This window comes from Amphibalanus amphitrite, unplaced genomic scaffold (genome assembly GCF_019059575.1).
Source record: "Amphibalanus amphitrite isolate SeventyFive unplaced genomic scaffold, NRLGWU_Aamphi_draft 000811F_arrow, whole genome shotgun sequence".
Taxonomy (NCBI): Eukaryota; Metazoa; Arthropoda; class Thecostraca; order Balanomorpha; family Balanidae; genus Amphibalanus; species Amphibalanus amphitrite.
Window position 1 is genome coordinate 87,311 of NW_024882305.1, and position 19,494 is coordinate 106,804.

Below are 19,494 nucleotides of genomic sequence, written 5' to 3' on the forward strand. Positions count from 1 at the left end.
CCAATTAATGCTCCACATCTTTCATTTTGCACAATGGGGCAACTAAGCAAGGAGGGAAGGATTCAAGTTGCAAAATCCTACCCCCAAACCGGCTCTGTGGTGCAAACACAGCGGAAACTAAAGGCCCACACCAAAACAAACAAACAAAAAAGCTCCTCCCACACGTGTGCAAAAAGTGTGTGAACACCATCAGCCTCCAATGGCTACAGCAGGACGGGGCTCCTCCACACACTTCCGAGATCAACGATGGTCTGGCTCAACGAGCGCATGGGTGATCGGATCATATCCCAGCGTGCCAACGTTAGCTGGCCGCCACACTCCCCAGACCTATCGCCCCTTGACTTTTATCTGTGGGGGTTCCTCAAGAGTGTGGTATACGCAAAGAATCCTCAAACTCTGGACGAGCTGAGGAACTCGACCTGGACATGCATCCGGAAAATCCCGCTTGAAACATGTGCACGCGTAGCCGGAGTCCTAAAGACGCTCCGCCATGTGTGCCGAGCGAAAGGGAGGGCACTTTGAGCGTTAGCACGGCTGAACCTTTAACTGGGATGTGATGCGATGTGTGCTTGTTATGTTAGCAATGCATGAATGAAACGAAACCTATTTTCAATATTTCTAATTGTTTTCTTCATAATCATAATCATAATCATGTATTTCGGAAAACATCCATCGGGTGGGTTTTCAGTTATCCACGTCATACAAGTACCCAACATAATTCCTACAATATATCACACAAAAGAAGGACATGTACCCGACTAAAATCCTTAAAATGGTTAAAATACCTACAAGGTCTCAAGCGAGATCACTAGATCAACCGGCACCGGTCACCTGCCTCTTGAAAGAAGCGTAGGTGGCGGAGCTCCTCACACATCGTGGCAGCTCATTCCACGCCCTTACGGCTCGGGCGTAGAACGACCGTCTGGCGAATTCGGTGCGCGTGCGCGGCACCTCGAGTTGGCCGTCGACAGTGGCCCTCGTCTCACGTGCAGCTACATCGGAACGACTGGTAATCCGTGTGCGTAACACCTCCGAGGCCCTGGTATCGTGTAACAGTCGGTACATGACACAGCTGTCGTGCTCAGTTACCATCTGCTCGATCCGTTTCCACCCTAGCTCTCGCAGCGTTTCCGTGACATGTTCTCGGTATCCTAGGCCGGTTACAACGCGAGCGCCAAAGTTGATGCACTTCTGCAGTCTGCGTTTCTGTGTGACGGAACAGCTTCCCCACACAGAGCTGCAGTACCGCAGGTGGGGAAACACCAGCGTCTCCACCAGCAGCTGCCTCGTCTCTCGAGGTATACGGCGCTGCATTCTCGCGAGACCAATCAGAATCGAGTAGCATCGCTTGACAACCGCCGTTACATGCTGCTCCCACGACAGACACGAGTCAAGAGTCACACCCAGAATCTTGGACGATCGTACAGAGTTAATAGAAGAGCTGCCAAATTTCACTGTGAAGTCACCGGTGACAATTTTTCGAGCTGATTTGAGAAGAAGCATGTCGGTTTTCGTAGGGTTGACCTTAAGCCTATTTTGGGTGAACCACCGCAAGGCGACAGACAGCATGTTCTCCACGCGACACTTCAGCAGAGGTAAGTTCTCCGACAGGTCGGTGTCCAAGAACTGTACATCATCGGCGTACATGACAAGCTTGCCGTACGGCACGTGCTGCGGCAGGTCGTTGGTGAACAGGAGGAACAGTACGGGGCCCAGGATCGACCCCTGTACCACCCCGTGCGTCACCGGTAGTGTCTCGCCTGTTCCTCCCTTCACCGTCTGACAGCGACCAGAGAGCCACGCGCGAAACCAACGCTCGTCCACCCCATACCATCCCAGCTTCTCCAGGAGACGGCCATGCTCGACGCTGTCAAATGCCTTGGATGTGTCTGCCGTCACCAATGACGTCACGCGTCCATTGTCCACGTTATCGACGGCGAACGTGACAGCATCGAGCAGGGCCGCCTCCGTGGAGAGTCCGGGGCGGAAGCCATACTGTTGGTGGCACAGAATGTTATGGCTCACGAGGTAATCAGTGAGCTGCGTGCATACAACACGCTCACAGAGCTTAGAAACGACAGGCAGTATTGACACAGGTCGGTAGTTGCTCGGCACATCCACGTCACCACCCTTATGCAGAGGAACAACTACAGCGGTCTGCCATGCCAGTGGCAGCTCACAGCGCGTGATGCAGCTGTTCACAACATGCAGTATGTGCGGTCCGGTAACACTAAAAGTCATTCGGAGCATCGCGATGGTTATGCCGTCAGCTCCGCTGGCCTTTGACGCCCCCATTCTCTGAAGCGCTGCCGATAGCTCCGGCAGCGTGGCCGGCCGCGGGCTGAATGCCCCGCTGCAGACGCGCGGCGGCCTAGGGCTGAGCGTCTCTCCAGCATCTTCTTCTGCCAGGGCTTCTGCCACAGCAGGACCGACGGTTGCGAAGTGCTTGTTCAGGCGGCTGTACCAGCTCTCCGGTCGAGCTGCGGGTGTGTCGCGGGGCCGAGGCTCAGTTTTCTTAGACATCACCAAGAAGCGGCGGATGTCCTGCCAGGTGGTAGACTTCGACTGTCTGAAAGACGAGAGGAAGTAGCTGGAGCACGCGCTGTACTGGGCGGTTTTCACCGCGTTACGGCGGAGCCGGAACTCGCGCTCAGTCTCAGCACATGGCGTTTCTTCCTTGATTCTGCGTGCTCTCTGCAGCTCCTCCCTTGCCTCTCTTACGGCATCGTCATACAGCCACGGCTGCATCTTGTGGCGCAGCTTGACCTGCTTGATCGGCATGTGTCGGTCCAGTATCGGGTCCCAGACGGCTCTCCAGGCAGACCACTTCTCGTCGGTGCTGGGAGCCTGACTTCTGAGTTGCTGAAAATATCGGCAAAACAATTGAAAGTTTTTTTTCCCAGGAAGACCCGTGGAAATAGTTGAAGAGCGAAATTGCAAGGGTTTTGCTCTTCCGTTATTACTCGGCTGTCACGTAACGTACAGTAAAATAGTTTATATCAAACAAAATGCTATGGAATGAGCTTTCATATGGCACCAAATTTGGGATCATTGTATGCTCAGACACTGAGATATCTTCATTTCAAATGAGGTACATTTTTTGGGACACCCTGTATATCCTGGCTCAAACTTTGACCAGTTTGTGTGTAAACCCTATGGTGAAGGGAAAACTTCACGCCCAGCAGGCGTCATTACAGTGCTGCCAAATCGTGTTTGGTGGGGGTCGTAATGACCAATGAGATGTGGTGTGGGCTGGCGATCAAATCTTTTTTATTAACATGTAAAGATCCCCTATCCGGAAAAAGAAATACCTAGGGGGAAGTGGGGGAAGACGGTCAGGGTAGGTAAGACGGGCACCCCTTCTGCAGACCAAACCAATAGCGCTACGAGCGAGAAAAAATCAGGACCAGAATTGCCTTTTCCACTACACACCATGCCATTGAAGTCTGGTGAATTTGTGTTCAGTCGATAATCTTTTATTTTGATTTCTTTAAAACACACATTTCATTGAAAACATCCATAATGTATTGTGCAAGCTTTTGTGTGCAGCACTATAGAGTTAAAAACTCGCAATCACTTGTGGTACACTCATATGCCACCAGTGTTCATATTTACCGCGGATTTGCTTTGTTTGCATCAAATTGTCCACAGAGAAAAATCGTGCTGAACTTCTGACATTGAGTTTGGGGTAAGACGGGCAACTATATGAATCCAATGGGTCTGTAATGGTGAAAATATTTGTGTTGCTGTACGAAAAAAAAAGAAGCATTTCTAATAAGAATATGTTCGATTCCGATACTCACAGACATGTTAGCAATATTCCTTCGGCACAGTTTATTCTCGAATAATAAATGTGAAAAATGGTTCTACATGGCCTCTGAACTAAGACGTATATACGAGCAATGCATACGCCTTCTGCACGAATCTCGTATACTGCCATTTCCGAAGCACTTGAGACCAACGAGCGACTGTATCAATGCGGCTAATCTCGGGCATAATTGTTGCGAGCTGTGCTGGTCGGTGAAAGAAGCTGGCCGTCTTGCCCTACCCATGTGACCGTCTTACCCCATGGGTGGGGTAAGACGGGTTTTTGCAAGGCTTTGCAAAAATAGCTGCAGTTTATTGTTGAATTAGGTCTAAGTCTCATCTTCTGGCAAATGGAAGTAAAATGCCTAATAAGGGTTTTCACTCAGTTTCCCGTTTCTATGATGTTTCCAACCGGCCGAAAAATGGCTCCAAAGTTAACCCTATTAGTGGCAGGGGGGGTTGTTTTCATCCACCCCTCAGGTTTTTCGGGAATATCTCCGAAACCGCTGAAGCTACGATGCTGAAATTTTCTGACTTTTCCTAAAACTAAATTGGGCACATTCCCTGAAAATTTCAAGTTCATAACTTTACCAAGGGCGGCTCCAGAGCACTGGGAATTGGGGGGTCCTATTCGTGAAGCGAGTCATTTGGGCGATGATCACGATGCTGATGTATTATAACTGTATGCACCAGTTATATCATGTGATAACATATACAAAGTTATTGTGCATCCTCTTTTGACACGTTTTTGCTATAATAGGCGGATCCAGGCGTCCAAAAAGGGGGGTTATGTTTTACCTCCCAACATAGGTGCCCTGACACCGCCTATGCATGACCAATACAATTGTAGTCGTTCTCTCATAAGAAAATTGTAACATAACAAGACCATTACCACCCTTTTTAGAAACAGTACCAACAAAAACCTTATTTGCTATACTTTTTGTGTACCCCCAATCTCAATGATCTGTATCCGCCTATGATTTTTGAAAATGCATATTTTTAGGATCCATGTGAATTCCTGGTTCATTCTTTATCGATCGGCAAAAGTTGCGTTAAGATTGGTTCAGAAACCTGGCCGTGATAAGCAGTCTAAAATGTATCTGCAATTTGCCCGTTTTTACCCCCCTCAACCCCCCTTTTGACATTTTCTTAATTTTTTTTTTTTAGAAATGTAGATCACGTTGAGCGAAGTCGAATGCCGTTTGAATTTTGAAAATCGGCCCGTTAGATCTCGAGATATCAAGGGGGGGTCGTAAACAGCCCCCCCCCCCTGCCACTAATAGGGGTAGCCAGGAGCCTGCCACTAATAGGGTTAAGGTGCCCGTCTTACCCCACTTTTCCCTACATTTTCTAAATTGTAATGGAAGTGAAACGAAACTGTTAGACCGAAAATTCTAAAACATTTGTACTTGAACCGTAATCTTGCTTGAACCAATGAGCAGGCTGTTCGAACAGCACGCAGATACAAATTATTTCTCGAGCAAAGGCAAGTGGCCCTTTGCCTTATTTGCCCACTTTTAACCCACGAGTCGCTGGGGGGGGGGGGGCATAAAGTTGCCCTCCCTTACGTTTTGTGGAATACTCGTTTCTACGAAGGTGAGATACGAATGAGAAACTTGGCATATCTTCGAAATGAATGCCTAGGCAATGTTTGAGGAAAGTTTGGTGGTTGTAGCACCTAAGATGACGTCACAGTGACGTCATAAAGTTTTGTCGTTTTCCGATATGGATCGCTTCTGATATCGCTGAGCATGACACTCAACTGTAAATGAACTATGACAGCACCTGATGTCATCCTGAAACATCTAAGTACACTTCCAACTTGTTTCTAGCCAATAATCGGTCCTTTATATTCGGTCTCATATATCGCATATATCGTGAGGAAACTGAGAGTCGCAAATCTGTAACTTGACTTCTGACGTCACTGTGACGTCATTTCAAATATGATTGACACCAAATTTGGACACAACGTGGGCCAGGTAGGTATATAGGAAGATGTGTGCAAAGTTTCGCTTCTCTATCTTTTCGCGTTGCGACCATATCGTCACAAAAGTAAAGAGGGCAACTATATGCTCCCCCCCCCCCCAAGCGGCCGGCGGGTGGTGCGGAGGCCCAGCGGCCGCCGGGTTAAAGTTAAACGCATATTTTGCCCGACTTACCTAACTGGGGCCAAGCGTATCTTGATATTGTAAAGACTAGCGAAATTCTCCTCACTGCAAGACGCATATGAGACAGAATGTGAGACGGATACGGACTCCTGACAAGATATAAAATGGACCTGGCTTTTAATGAAGCCTTAGCCCTCATGATCCTCATTGAAGAAAAACTGAAGAGGAGATATGCCCGTTCGTGCTCCAGCGCATACAAACTCGAGGCTAGCGCCGGTGGCGGCCGGTAACCATACTACTGTTTCCTTATCAACTCACTGGTATTGCAGGGGGCACTACTTGGGCGGAACCACTGGCGGATCCAGGGGGGGGCCACCGGGGCCATGGCCCCCCCCCCCCCCAAAAGCCTGAAAGGGGGGGCCAACATATCTTTTGGCCCCCCCCAAAACGCTTGAAGAAAAATTAATGTGAGATGGTTGCGTAGTAGATACCTACTAGAATCAGTAGCGTGATTCAATAGCGTAGAGAAAGTCAGGGGTGCGGGAACTACTTTCAGACTGGGGGGGGGCACACCATAATAGAGATCAACCTAGGGTCCCCCCAAATCTAGTTTCTCACCGGTTTTAGGCCACTTATTTTTCATCTCTTGGCTTTTTCAACAAAAAAAGAAAACATTTGCAAAAAGGGCGGTATTCCGTCTGAAAGTTGTGGTGGCACCGCCCCCCACTGGTGGATTCAGGGAGGGGGCCACCGGGGCCATGGCCCCCCAAAAGCCTGAAAGGGGGCCAACATATCTTTTGGCCCCCCTCCCAAAACGCTTGAAGAAAAATTAATGTCAGAAGGTTGCGTAGTAGATATACCTAAAAGTTAGAATCACCGGCGTGATTCAATAGCGTAGAGAAACTCAGGGGTGCGGGAACTACTTTCAGACTGGGGGGGGGGGGCACACCATAATAGAGATCAACCTAGGGTCTCCCCAAATATAGTTTTCTCACCGGTGGTTTTAGCCTTTAGGCCACTTATTTTTCATCCCTTGGCTTTTTTCAACAAAAAAGAAAACATTTGCAAAAAATGGGGTATTCCGTCTGAAAGTTGTGGGGGCACCGCCCCCACGGCCCCATAGTTAGGGGGTGGGCAAGCTGTCCCCACTGCCCCGGTTCCCGTGCCTATGGAGAAACCACCGGGTTTACTAGCTTCCTTCATAAAGTGTCGTCATGTCTTGTCGTCACCCGAGAAGGTCTTATTGCATACATATCGATTGAACTGTCAAGTTAACAAACTTGCTCTGGCAGCCTGACCTGACATGACCCGGCAATTTTTCATTCACGGAATATGCGCAATAATTTTTTTAGGAACACTCACTGAGTTGGCGTTGAAAAGCTTGTTTTGTTTGGTAATTGTACAAGAAGCATATCAGGGACCTTTTTGTCCCTTCCCGTGAAACGGTAAAAGACTTATTTCGGTCAGAGCTCAGGCCAATCTCTAAGGGGTCAGTCGGGTCACTTATTTCTTAAAAGGGTCCTTACGGCATCCAAGGACCAATTCCGGCTTTTGAGTGCACCACATCAGCATTTGATGCTGCGACAGATGGTGAAATATGAATATATGTTACAGGCCGTATGAAAATTGTCCGTTTGCAAACGGCCTGGCCCAGTCAGGGCATATGAAACAGCCTGAAAACACCGGCCGTTTGCAAACCATGACCTGAAATATCAGACCGTTTGAAAACGGCCTAGTTAGTTTCGGCCTAGCGGATCCAGGGGGGCCACGGGGTCATGCCCCCAAGCCTGAAAGGGGGCAACATGTATTTTGGCCCCCAAAAACACTTAAGAAATAGGTATGAATGTGAGAAAGTAGCGTAGTAGGTAGAAACTACCGTATCATTAAAAATATGTGAGCTTGAGTGTTGGTCTCGTCTTCACCCAAGAAGTTCTTATTGCATACTTTACCTCTCGATCGACGCGTGAAGTTATCGTGTAAGTTATCATGAATCCGATCGCGACGAAACTTTAGCACCCTCATGTTGACAAAGTCTGAAAATTTCATGACCCTGACCCAAGTGACCTTTGACCTGTGGCCTATTTCTCGAGACTATGTTTGGCCATGTTTGAGACCATGTTTGGCCGGAATCGCGATTCCGCGTATGTCGGCTCACATTATCCGCTCGTTTACAGTCTTTTCGTGGTTTAAAACGCTCAAACATGTGAAATGATGTTGGTCCCAACCATTGTGGTAGGTGTCAATGTCACCTTAGGGTCAAGTCAGGTCATTGACCTTTGATGACCTCGGTGCACTTTTCCGAGTTTAACATGTTTCTAGGATAGTTTCGTTTAGCTGATTTTGAATTTAGCATTTAGCAACCATTTGAACAGGGGCGGTTCTCCCATATAGGCAAGGTAGGCAGTGCCTACGTCATTTGTCGTCTCCCCTGTGTCTACACCATCACTAGACTGTGGCTTTTGATTGTTTGATTGCTTTTGTTAAAGATCTTTTTCTTTTCGTTTTTCAAAATGGGTTGAAACGAAAGAGAATTGCCTAAGCTTTTCAAAAAATGTCAAACAAAGATCGTGTTATAACAACAACTTGACAAAATCCTTTGCCTAATTGTGCCTACCTCGTCCTACTAGATTATCGACTATTGCCATGTTGAGGCTATTGAGCCTTTTGGTAGAAAAAGTTTAGATGGTCGGCACATCGACTAGGTGCTACCTTCTAACTTTCAAACTTAACTGTTTATTAAGTTCATTTATCATAAAATAAAACACATTTAACGTTATCAATTTTTATCATTAGTTTAGGGTACCTAGCGTTGTTATGTCTGTTGTGTTATTCTATTGTTTGTTAAAAATTATATTGGACGAACTAGACTCCTACTGGGAGACTAGCTTGCCTCTGGCGGCAGACGTGTAAGCTCTAGTTAAGTTAATGGTTTTTGTAGATGACGCTGCTGTCGCTGCTTGACGCATCCCGACTGAGCAATAAGGCTGTCTTTTCCCCCCTAGTTTACCTATTCCGTATTCATCTTTTCTGCCTTACCTACCAAGTGCCTACCTACTTTCAATAGGTCAGCGCCGCCCCTGCATTTGAACATTTACGAAGTAGTTTTGATGCCTTCATATCATGTTACGTAGCTGCCAGTGGTAGTCGGACACCTGCTACACGGACGCCCATAAGTACTGGTTGACCTGGTTGACCTGACCTGGCCTGCCCCGACATGGCCTAAAGGCATGAAGACATCATCTATGATCCAAACTAACATGAAATTCGTGATCAGCACAAAAAATCTATTACAGCCTTACTTTAGGAGGTTCTGACAGGCCCTGATTTTCCCGTCTTTTGGGTCTGTGACCTGACCTGGGCGGTGTTTCACGGCACGCTGCCAGCGCTGTTGGCACTTTTGGTTTCCATGGAGACATCAACTAGCCTAATACCTACATCACTACCGAAGGTTGACCTTAGCTCGCGGAATGCGCTGGCAGCGGCTGGCAACGCGACCGTGAAACACCGCCCTGGAAGGTCAACCAATGACCAAGGACCTTAAAATCGGGTATCATCGGCTTCCTCTCGTCACTGACAGGCAACACACTCGTTTTTTCCGCGAGCTCTAGCTTGATCAGGGGCCGAACGGCAGAGAGGTTCAACCGACACCTCCCAGCCCGCGAAGGCTGCGCCAAGCACCGACCCGGAGCGGTGGTCGACAAAAGCAATTTGAAGTGTTTTCAAAGTAATATTAAGGCACGGGTTGAGTGGGCTACCATTTCTCTCTCTATTTTTTTTTTAGTTAAAAAAAATTATCGTTTCAGGGCTGTGACGAAAAATAAGTGGCCTAAATCCGATGAGAAAACAAGATTTGGGGGTACCCTAGGTTTGGCTCCTTGCACGAGTTGGCCCCCCCCCCCAAAACGCAAGTCTGGATCCGCCAGTGGGCGGAACTCGACGTAAAACACCGCACCAGGCAGACGCTGTAGTGCTTTCAGGTGATGCCTAAATTTAGAATCCGACCCCCTTCCATCGCCTGCAGCAGCTTATCTTCGGTCAAAACCCGCTACTCCTTATTTTTGCTTCTGGTTGAGAGTTTTTGGTCGTAACTATGGTATGTATGTAAGTACATGTTTAGACGTTCTCCCTTCGTCAAACAATGCTTTCGATTCGTCGATTCGGATCATGCATCAAATTCGGAGGAGCTGATCACTTTCAGTTTCGACTTTTGAGACACTGGTTTTCCTCAAACAATGCCAGGTAGCCATTAGAAAAGGCACCTAATTATCCACAGTGGCGCCTTTCACTGTTCAGGTGTCGATATGCTGATGACGACATCGACACCTTTAAGTAGGTAAGCCACCTGCCGCGCCGAACCCACGTCAATTATTCAGTCGGGACACAGGGCTTGGTCACGGCTGTGAGGGCCGCCACAGTCCCAGCCCATGTAGGTAAAGACAGATGTTTGGGTTCTGTTGGAATATTCAACAGTCACCAGCTGATGGTCGGGGGCTTGTTTTTAGCACCGCGAGACGTCTTCCGAAAAAAATCGACCACTTTAGTACGCATTGGCTTTGGAAAGGAAACCATTGGGAAGGAGCACTATTGTCATTTCATTGCAAAATGAATGTTAATTTGTGGTGTTCGATTCATTAATAGGTATTCAGGAAAATCGTTGTTTTGACATTCATAAAGCTTTTTATACAGAGCCAAAGGGTAGATTCCGTATCGTCCAAAACAAACGGCGGGTCACAGCCATGTGCAATCAGCAATATGCATTAAGCATAGTTTAATCGCTGTTATAAAACGGACACAACCACCGCTTTAACCCTATTCCTGGCGGGGGGGGCCTCAGGAGCCCCCCCTGAGGTTTTTTGGTTATTTCTCCCAAACGCGTTGAGCTAGGAAGCTCAAATTTTCTGACTTTCCCTCAAAGGCTTCTACGCAACATGTCTGAAAATTTTGAGTTGATCTGACCTCAGGTCAGGTCACCAGAGGCGGTTTGGTGACCCTACCTCAGAAAAGTTTGCAATCACGCCAGAGCTAGAGTTTTTGACCGATCAATTTCTTCTCTTCAGGCTTTAGTTAGGGTACCAGTATGTGCAATTTGTATATCTCGGAATTTTGATATCGGTGACCTAAGGTCAGGTCAGTTTCGCGACCTCCCCATTATAAGTCAATGGGGGAAAAATCAACTCCCTGTTTTTACCACTAAAACGGGTCGGAATGGCCCCATATACCATACATGACTTCATATACGATCAACCTTCACTACCTTGAGGTCTGTTTTGCTGTTGGGCAGCTGTGAGGTCATGTGACGTCATCAAAGGTCACCAAAGGTTTTTGGCCAATAACTCCGTACAGGAACACGATACAGACGCGTGGATGGTCTCATTGTGTTCAGCTCGTCAAGACGCATCGAATGGTATACATGATGACCTCGAGGTCACGTGACCTGAGGTCAACCTTTGACCTTGACCTTTCGAGGTCAACATATATATCATTCGATGCGGATTGACGAGAGGATCACGATGATGCCCTTAGCTTGTTCCTATCTTGACTAATTCGAAAGTTATTCGAGAAAAACTCTCTCCATATCTAGCGCCGCCATTTTGACTTTTTCGACCCCTGTGACGTCATCTTTGACCTGACCTGAAAATGACCTTAGTAAAAATTGTAGACCTTGTCCATGCGTATCCGATGCCGTTTACCACTTGTCGCTATCTTGCTTCGTTCTCGAGATCTCAGGGGGGGGCGAATCGGCCCCCCCCCCCCCGCCAGTTTCTTGTCCCGGCGGAGCCCGCCAGGAATAGGGTTAAAAGCCTAGCTAGCAATTTATGATGGAATGACCTCCACCACATGCAGTGTAATATATGCATATTTCAGGGTACATGACCTCATCACTTTACCTCAATATATTTGTATCTAGTAGACACCGAGAAGGAATTTCGTAATGTCGATTGTCGTTGTTAAAAAAAAAGAATAAAACATATGGGGTGTGATTTTTTCAATGCTGTGTTTACGGATTTTGTTCTGCTCTAAACATCGATGACAGTGTAGCTACAATAAAAAAAAAATATGGTTGCCTGAAAATTTCAACTTAAACGACACAGGAAACTCAAGGCAGGGCATGCTTTACATTGATTACGCGTATTGGTATGACTGGAGCTACTTACCGTTTTTCCCCAATCCAGCAGCTTGATGCGCCACTTCTGTCACCTCATCTGTCACCTGCGCCACTTCCCTCACCTCCTCTGTCACTCTCTCCACCACTCTCTCCACTCTCTCCACTCTCAGACCGTCGCAGCACCAACTCTAGACACGGATGTTGTTCCAGCCTCCAGCCCCTGGCGACTGAGGTGTGCCTCCCTCCCTCTCTCTCTCCCTCCTCTGCCACCCACTAGCCGTGACCTTGACCCGGGTTGGCCCGGCGCACCCCACTGCCTCTCCCAGCGCCGCCTCTGCCGCCAACGTGCATGTATTACCCATATTTCACCCAGGAACTTGCAGCGGGTGGATTTTGTGCACGCGAGGCGTTAGGAATTGATGGATGATTTTCCAGACCCTCCATCTATCTTGGAGGCTAGAGTTATAAACTTGGTTAGCAGCAGGACCTCTAACCGTTAGGTTCATCAGTTTGTACAGGGTTTGCCTTGGTCTCTAGACAGACAGACAAGGACAATAGGTGACCTTCGTTATGCTAGCTGTTAAATCAGGTCATAACACGATATTTCAACGGCGGCAATAAGATGGTGGAAGCGGCTCATGGCTTTGCGTTATAGAACTTCTAAATAAGAGGGTTATTGGGGGGACAAAATGTAATCCTACTCTTTTTCGTAGACATCAAGGCATTCATCATGCATAAACACGTTTTTATGTAGATTTATGCAAAGGACAGCTGCATAAGCCTATGACCTTTACACCTCGTAGGGATGGTATCAAATATGATACCGGGGTGTCTGATCCTCAACTATGTTTCACAATTACCTTAGTTAAGTTTAAAAAATATCAAGTCTAGGTAAAGTTTTAAAAATATTAGGTAAACCTGGGTGCGTGTGACTGCCCACCTGAAGACTATAGTATGCGATTTGTTGCATTACTTTGTCGTATGGCCATGTCCTAAGACATGTGCATTAGATATAAGTTGCAAGGTTACACCGATCTCCGTCGGTATTTCGAATAAAAAAGTTATGTAACCAAAAGGAAATACCTACCAGTTCAAATGATATGCATTCTTTCACCTTACTAAATCCAAAACTAAACACACTTTGACCAGCATTTCCACGAACGAATCTGCTGGGCTGGCCCCGAGTAATTTACGAAATTGCCGCTGCTCATAACAACCGTGCCTCGTGCCAGCGTCAGTGCATGGAAATCGACTACAACTGCCACATTATGAAACTACAACTGCAGGCATCGACCATTCGAAGGCGCCTCCGTGCCATTTTCGCCGTGGGCGATTAGCCCCGTGACCTTCATGGCGCCACGCCACCCCGTCGTATACCCGGTTTGTATGTCTGTGTGTCTGTGGATGTGTGTGGAGCTGGCTGCCTGGGTAGTCAGTGTAGGTGTCATGACTACCTGACTCCAAATACCGGCGCGGTGAACGGTCAGGGCAGGCAGGCCCGGGCGGTGTAGACCCACCCCTTTACACAGGGTAAGGTGTCGCGAGTATAGCCTCCGGCGCTTTGATTTGATAGAGTATACGAGTGTGAGTTGGGGCGTGGTAACTGGCATCCCTGTGTAGAGGCTACAGAGAGTGTCAGAGGCCGCTGATCTCCAGTGACCCGTGACCTCACCAGGTCACAGAGGCAGATATGGCGAGGATCCTTCTGCTTCTATTGGCTACTGCAGGTGAGGACTAAGTTTATGTACAACATTTAAGTATCGCGATTGTCTTGGTGTGTACCATGCTCTATAAGATAAACCCTCGCATGTGTGCGGCGTTTGCCAGCTTCTAATGTGTAGGGGGGGGGGGTCGGTTGGACCCCCCTTGCCGTTTGGCCCCTGATCGAGCTAGAGCTTCGCGGAAAAAACGAGCGTGCTGCCCGTGACAAGAGGAAGCCGATGATACCCAATTTTAAGGTCCTAGGTCGTTGGTTGACCTTCCAGGTCAGGTCAATGACCCAAAGTCGGGAAAATCGGGACCTGTTAGAAAGTCGTAAAGTGTGGCTGCTAAGGGTTTTTCGGGGTGCTGATCACCAATAACGTGTTAGCTTTGATCACAGATGACGTCTTTAAGCATTTAGACCAGGTCGGGTCAGGTCAGGTCAGGTCAACCAGTAGGGGTCGTGACGGGTATTCGTAGTACGTGTCAACCGCCTCTGATAGCTTTGTAACATGTTATGAAGTCACCAAAACTACTTCATAAATGCTCAAATGGTTGCTAAATTCGAATTCAGCTCCAAAAACTAGCCTAGAAACATGTAAAACTCGAGAAAGTGAATCGAGGTCACCAAAGGTCAATGACCTGACCTTCAGGTGACCTTGACTCCCACCCTAATGCATGGGAGCAACGTCAAGTCACATGTTTGAACGTTTGAAACCACGAAAAGCTTGCAAACGCGCGGCTAAAGCTCAGGCTACACTATCAGCGTTTTTTCGGTTTCTGCGTGATTTCGGTTTCCGCGTTTTTACGGTTTCTGCGTTTTTTCGTTCCGGGCGGCCGCCGCGTGGACGTGTTGTTTATTGCATACTGATGGATAAGCGATCAAATTAATTAATTATTCATGTTAAATGTTATCGTGTTTTAACAAAATTATAATTGAATACTTTTTTAAAGCATTTTACAACTAACAAGAATATATTTTCGATCATAATCATTTGTCAGCTTAATTACAATTATCATATTTGAAGTAGAATGATGAGTTTTGAAACACATCTTGTCTTCTTTAATCATGAATTACACCATTTTCATTATTTACATTTGAAACTGTTCCATCGTCACAATATTAGTAGCAACAATCACTTCTAATCATTCATCACTAAAACGAAATCCCGCAGAAACCGAAAAAAAGTTCACAGCTATGAACTTTTTTTCGGTTCCGACTCGTCGGTTTTTGCGGGTTTTCGTTCCACGGGACGCCAGACTGGCAGCTTGTAGCTCGCGCAATGCATTCGCTATGAGGCGAACTTGACGACGCGAACCGAAATCCCGCAGAAACCGAAAAAAAAACGTCGGAATTCATGCTAGTGTAGCTTAGGCTTAATGCGAGCCGACATACGCGGAATCGCGATTCCGGCCAAACATGGTCCCGGAAAAGAGGTCACAGGTCAAAGGTCATTTGGGTCAGGGTCATGAAATTTTCAGGGTAGGTGTAAAATTAATCAATGCGAGGGTACTGAAAGTTTCGTCGCGATCGGCCGCTTTTTACGCGAGTTATTTGCAAAAAACCCAGGGGGGTCCATCCGACCCCCCTACACATGCAAGGGTAAATAAGATTGGAATACATATATTCTTTGTGTATTATGTTCATTGTGTTTACGACTGAATATTAACATAAGCCAATACCTACGCGCGTGAAAAGCCAGAGAGTTATCGAAAATTGGTGGTCGGACTTGTATACAGGAACATCTTTCAAAAGTTCGTTATATTTAAGATCAAAAGGGAGAAGAAGCGTTCATACAATTATTGCAGGTACAAATTGAGCCTTATGCCGCACCTAAAATGTTCATTTCGCTCTCGCTGCAGCTGTGCTACAACACGGTTCTACTCAGGACGACTATAGCTATTACGACGACAGCTACTACTACTACTACGATAGTTCCTACGACTACTACAGCGACTACTATAGCGACTACAGCTACAGCTACGACTATAGCTACAGCTATGAAGACGACACGACAACCGGCGAAGCAGGTACTTCTGTAGCCTCTCCCAAGGACCCGGTGGTCACTACAGTAGCCTCTCCCAAGGACACGATGAAAACTACCGTTCCGTCGACTGGGAAGCCAGCAACTTCTGTTGTAACTAAATCAACTACCGCCCCCACTAAAACTACAACCACTAAAACAAGCGTTTCCAAGGGATTGACTACCGCCCCTGCTAAAACTACAACCACTAAAACAAGTGTTTCTAAGAGAGTGACTGCCCCTACTAAAACTACAACCACTAAGGCAAGCGTTTCCAAGGGATTAACTACCGCCCCTATCAAAACTACAACCACTAAGGCAAGCGTTACCAAGGGATTGACTAACGCCCCTACTAAAACTACAACCACTAAGGCAAACGTTCCAAAAGGTGAGGCCTAAAGCACAAAACAGAAAACAACAATGCCATCGCTTCTGAAGCTTGCTGAGCATTGCACGTTTGTGCCTCGCCCTGCTTATCTTATCTGCAATGGATGACATACCAAGCTGCTTTGCTATACTAAATTGCGACCAGGCTAGCTAGCATTTAGATTCCGGACGTTCCGGGTCCAGAAAGCTAATTATCAGACAGCTCTACGAGTTTTAAAACCGCTCACCGATTTTCTTGCGCACTGAGTTTATCCCCACACTACACACGTCTTTGGAAAGTATCCCTTGAACTTAACACATAATTCGAATGATTTTAAGAGTGGCTTGTTTTGACCATTGCTGTACATACAGACTATGCCAATGTCCATGTTAATGATGATTGATTTTATTTTTGACTTTGGTCTTCATGAACGTCAATGTGCATAGAAAAACAGTGCCCAATGTTTCATTTGTTTGCCTGTCATCTTACCTATGTACAGATGATATTTGATAAGAATGGCCTTTGATTACTTTGTGCATCCATTTACGAGTTGTGTTACTTCTCATAAACCATAACGATCAATATAAAAATACGGTTCAAAAGATCATTTTTGCCCATTTTTCCACAGCTGCCGCTGCTCCAGCACAAAAGACCAAATCTACCACGACTACAAAGGCGACCACAACAACCAAAAAGCCAACCACTACAACCAAAACGACGACCACAACCAAAGCAGCGACTACGAAGCCAACAACTAAGGCAACCACGGCCAAGTCGAATGTTCAACCAAAAGCGGCCGCCAGTGGTCCTCAAAAAACGACACCAGGAGGAGGTGCCAGCGGTCTCCGGAGCTGTGGTGAGGAGAGAGAGAGAGAGAGAGAGAGAGAGAGAGAGAGAGAGAGAGAGAGAGAGAGAGAGAGAGAGAGAGAGAGAGAGAGAGAGAGAGAGAGAGAGAGAGAGAGAGAGAGAGAGAGAGAAATGAATGATGAGAGACAGAAAGCGAGTGAAGAGAGTGAATCAATAATTCAATCAACCAACCAATGAGTGAATGAATGAATGAATGAATGGCAGTGGATAGAAAGGATCATAGATAACATGAATCTATGATTCGTGTTTCATGTTCTATGATTCATTCATTCATTCATTCATGTTCTATGATTCATGTTATCTATGAAAGGATATATCTTTAACAACTAGTGAGATGGTGCCAGCACCCAAAATGTTTTACCCTTCTGAATCCTGCTACTTTACTCTGTTCCCAGGAGGTTACCAGATCGTACTGCTGTTCGGGCCTCTGATCTACCGGATGGTGCACCAGTGAGCAAAACTCGCTAGCGTGAACTTCTGTACACATGTTGTCGAACAGCCAGTTAAAGCGTCCATCCTAGAAAACTTGGCTACCCTAACTTGTGGTGTAAAAGGTCACATTTCAGAGCTGTTGATCTATTTTTGACGAGTGGGCTACGTGTTCGGCTGTTCTTTTTCATGTTTCGCTGCGGGCTAAAAAGTGAAAGAGGTGTATTTTGACAAGTTAGCGTAAATGTGCGTGACTCAAGTGTGTGTACGAAAGCACAACAATTATACATCAATCGTGAACTCAGACCGATTGCGCTGGTGGTAGGTATGCGAGAGAGGCTAATAGTACCCAGAAGTGCATAGTAATTCTACTCGGACTTTGCTTGCAATTAGAGCACAAAGCTGCGACCAGTTTGCAACATTACTGAGCACTAACATAAAGATATGAGTCTCAATATGGATTGGTTATCGCATCAAATTTAATAGTCAATCAAAACATCGGACACTACATCTGTTTTTATATGAATCATAAGTCTATTATTTTCTTTTTCAGTGAGGCCCAGTGTCCATTGTAGAAAAGCAGCTGACAACTCATGCATATGCTCTGTGTATATAATACTTTATTGTCGATCGCCAGACGGTAGACACGGCTGTCGTTTGTGCGATGTGTACCAAAGCTCGAGACACTCGAGCCTAATAATAGATCATCGTAGATCATTCGAAAGTTCCGACCCGAGCGACTTCTTGTGGAGTTAAGTCCTCATTCAATTGCGATATAGATCATCGCGTAGCAATTCACCAGACACATTTTAGCCTCTCACATATCAAGCATACATGTCTTGGAACTTCTTGTAAGGTCCCAATGCTGTTTATTCTCAATATATGCGCTTGTCTAGGTTTTACTATTAGGTATGTAATGTTCTTTTGATTGTTTTCGCGGCGGATTGTCCATTTTGCGCCAGAGCTGTATAGATAAGTGAGATATTTAGAAATATTATAAGAATTAAAGAATGTACTGGTTTTGGATTGATTTAGACCTAGCGATGCAGTATAAAAGACTGTAATTGGTACCAGTGCTATTCTTCGTTACAACGGTACCTTGTATCATCGAAATAATGCTTTGTTATTCGTGTGAAGGTGCTGCTCAGAGCTCGTTTGTCGCCAATAATATACGTCCAGCAAATGTTGACGTTCGCTTTCGTTTTTTTTTTATTCTTTTAATTTTTTTTACATAAATTTTGTCCGAACCTTTTGATGGGAAGGATTCACAAGGACAGAGCCACCGCTAAGCGAAGCTTGTTGCGATGACCCTGCCCTCTACCCTCCGATCGCGCAGTTCCGATTCTATGGCAGAATTTGGAGTCCAAAGTTTAACGTGCGCACAAAGCCGCGCACGGCCGGTCCCCTCTCTGACTTCGCCTGGCTACGGCCTGCCACCAACCGCAACCATACCTGTCAGGAGGCCCATAAATGTCGAGCGCCCGTCGCGCTTCGAACCCGGACTGTCATAACCGGGAACGCGTGCTCTCACCACGCGGAGTCCAACGCTCTAACCAACTGAGCTACGGGACCGGCAATTGTCTTACATTTGGTTTTGCATTTGATTGTCTTACATTTTCATGATAATAGGTATGATCTTTCAATCCCCCAGCTTCTTTGTCTTTGCAACAGCCTGCCAGTGCATGACTAAATCAGAACAAAATGGCGGGCACCCAACGCTTTCACCTTACTCTTCACCATCATGTTTTTGCCTTCTCCTAGAAGGCATTTATTTATGTTTTTCTTTACTTTATCCACAGAGCAATATAGAGTAAAACGCCAAACGGCAAGGGAGCATTTAGCCGTGTTAAATCACTGTAACTGGTTGGGGTCTGAATATGGTCATTGGTCAGCCTGTATGAACTGTCGTGAATAGGTAATACACTGCTGAAGAGCTCAAGTGAACTCAGGCTACTTTAGAGCCATATCCCGTTGCAGAAGTCCATAGGCGGCGGAACGGGGAGGGCACCGGGGCACCGTGCCCCCTTGATTTTGGCATTTTAACATTAGCCCTATGGGCGTTGCATGGAAAGAATGGGACCAAGA

General features: G+C 46.6%; 1 protein-coding gene across 1 annotated transcript; it reads left to right on the forward strand.

Moving 5' to 3' along the window:
• The first annotated feature begins 13,592 nt into the window (after nucleotides 1–13,592).
• LOC122366495 (hatching enzyme-like) lies at nucleotides 13,593–17,684 on the forward strand. Its single transcript, XM_043338819.1, has 4 exons — nucleotides 13,593–13,748; nucleotides 15,586–15,753; nucleotides 16,742–16,969; nucleotides 17,376–17,684. The coding sequence occupies exons 1-4, from the start codon at nucleotides 13,712–13,714 to the stop codon at nucleotides 17,432–17,434; spliced, it is 492 nt and encodes a 163-aa protein (XP_043194754.1). The 5' UTR covers nucleotides 13,593–13,711; the 3' UTR covers nucleotides 17,435–17,684.
• The last annotated feature ends 1,810 nt before the right edge of the window (nucleotides 17,685–19,494 follow it).

Bases quoted from the DNA above. Each gene is read 5' to 3' on its own strand.
- LOC122366495 (XM_043338819.1), top strand. From the start codon at position 13,712: ATGGCGAGGATCCTTCTGCTTCTATTGGCTACTGCAG. The intron at 15,754-16,741 runs GTACTTCTGTAG...ATTTTTCCACAG, and splicing joins CACGACAACCGGCGAAGCAG to CTGCCGCTGCTCCAGCACAA. The intron at 16,970-17,375 runs GTGAGGAGAGAG...CTCTGTTCCCAG, and splicing joins CAGCGGTCTCCGGAGCTGTG to GAGGTTACCAGATCGTACTG.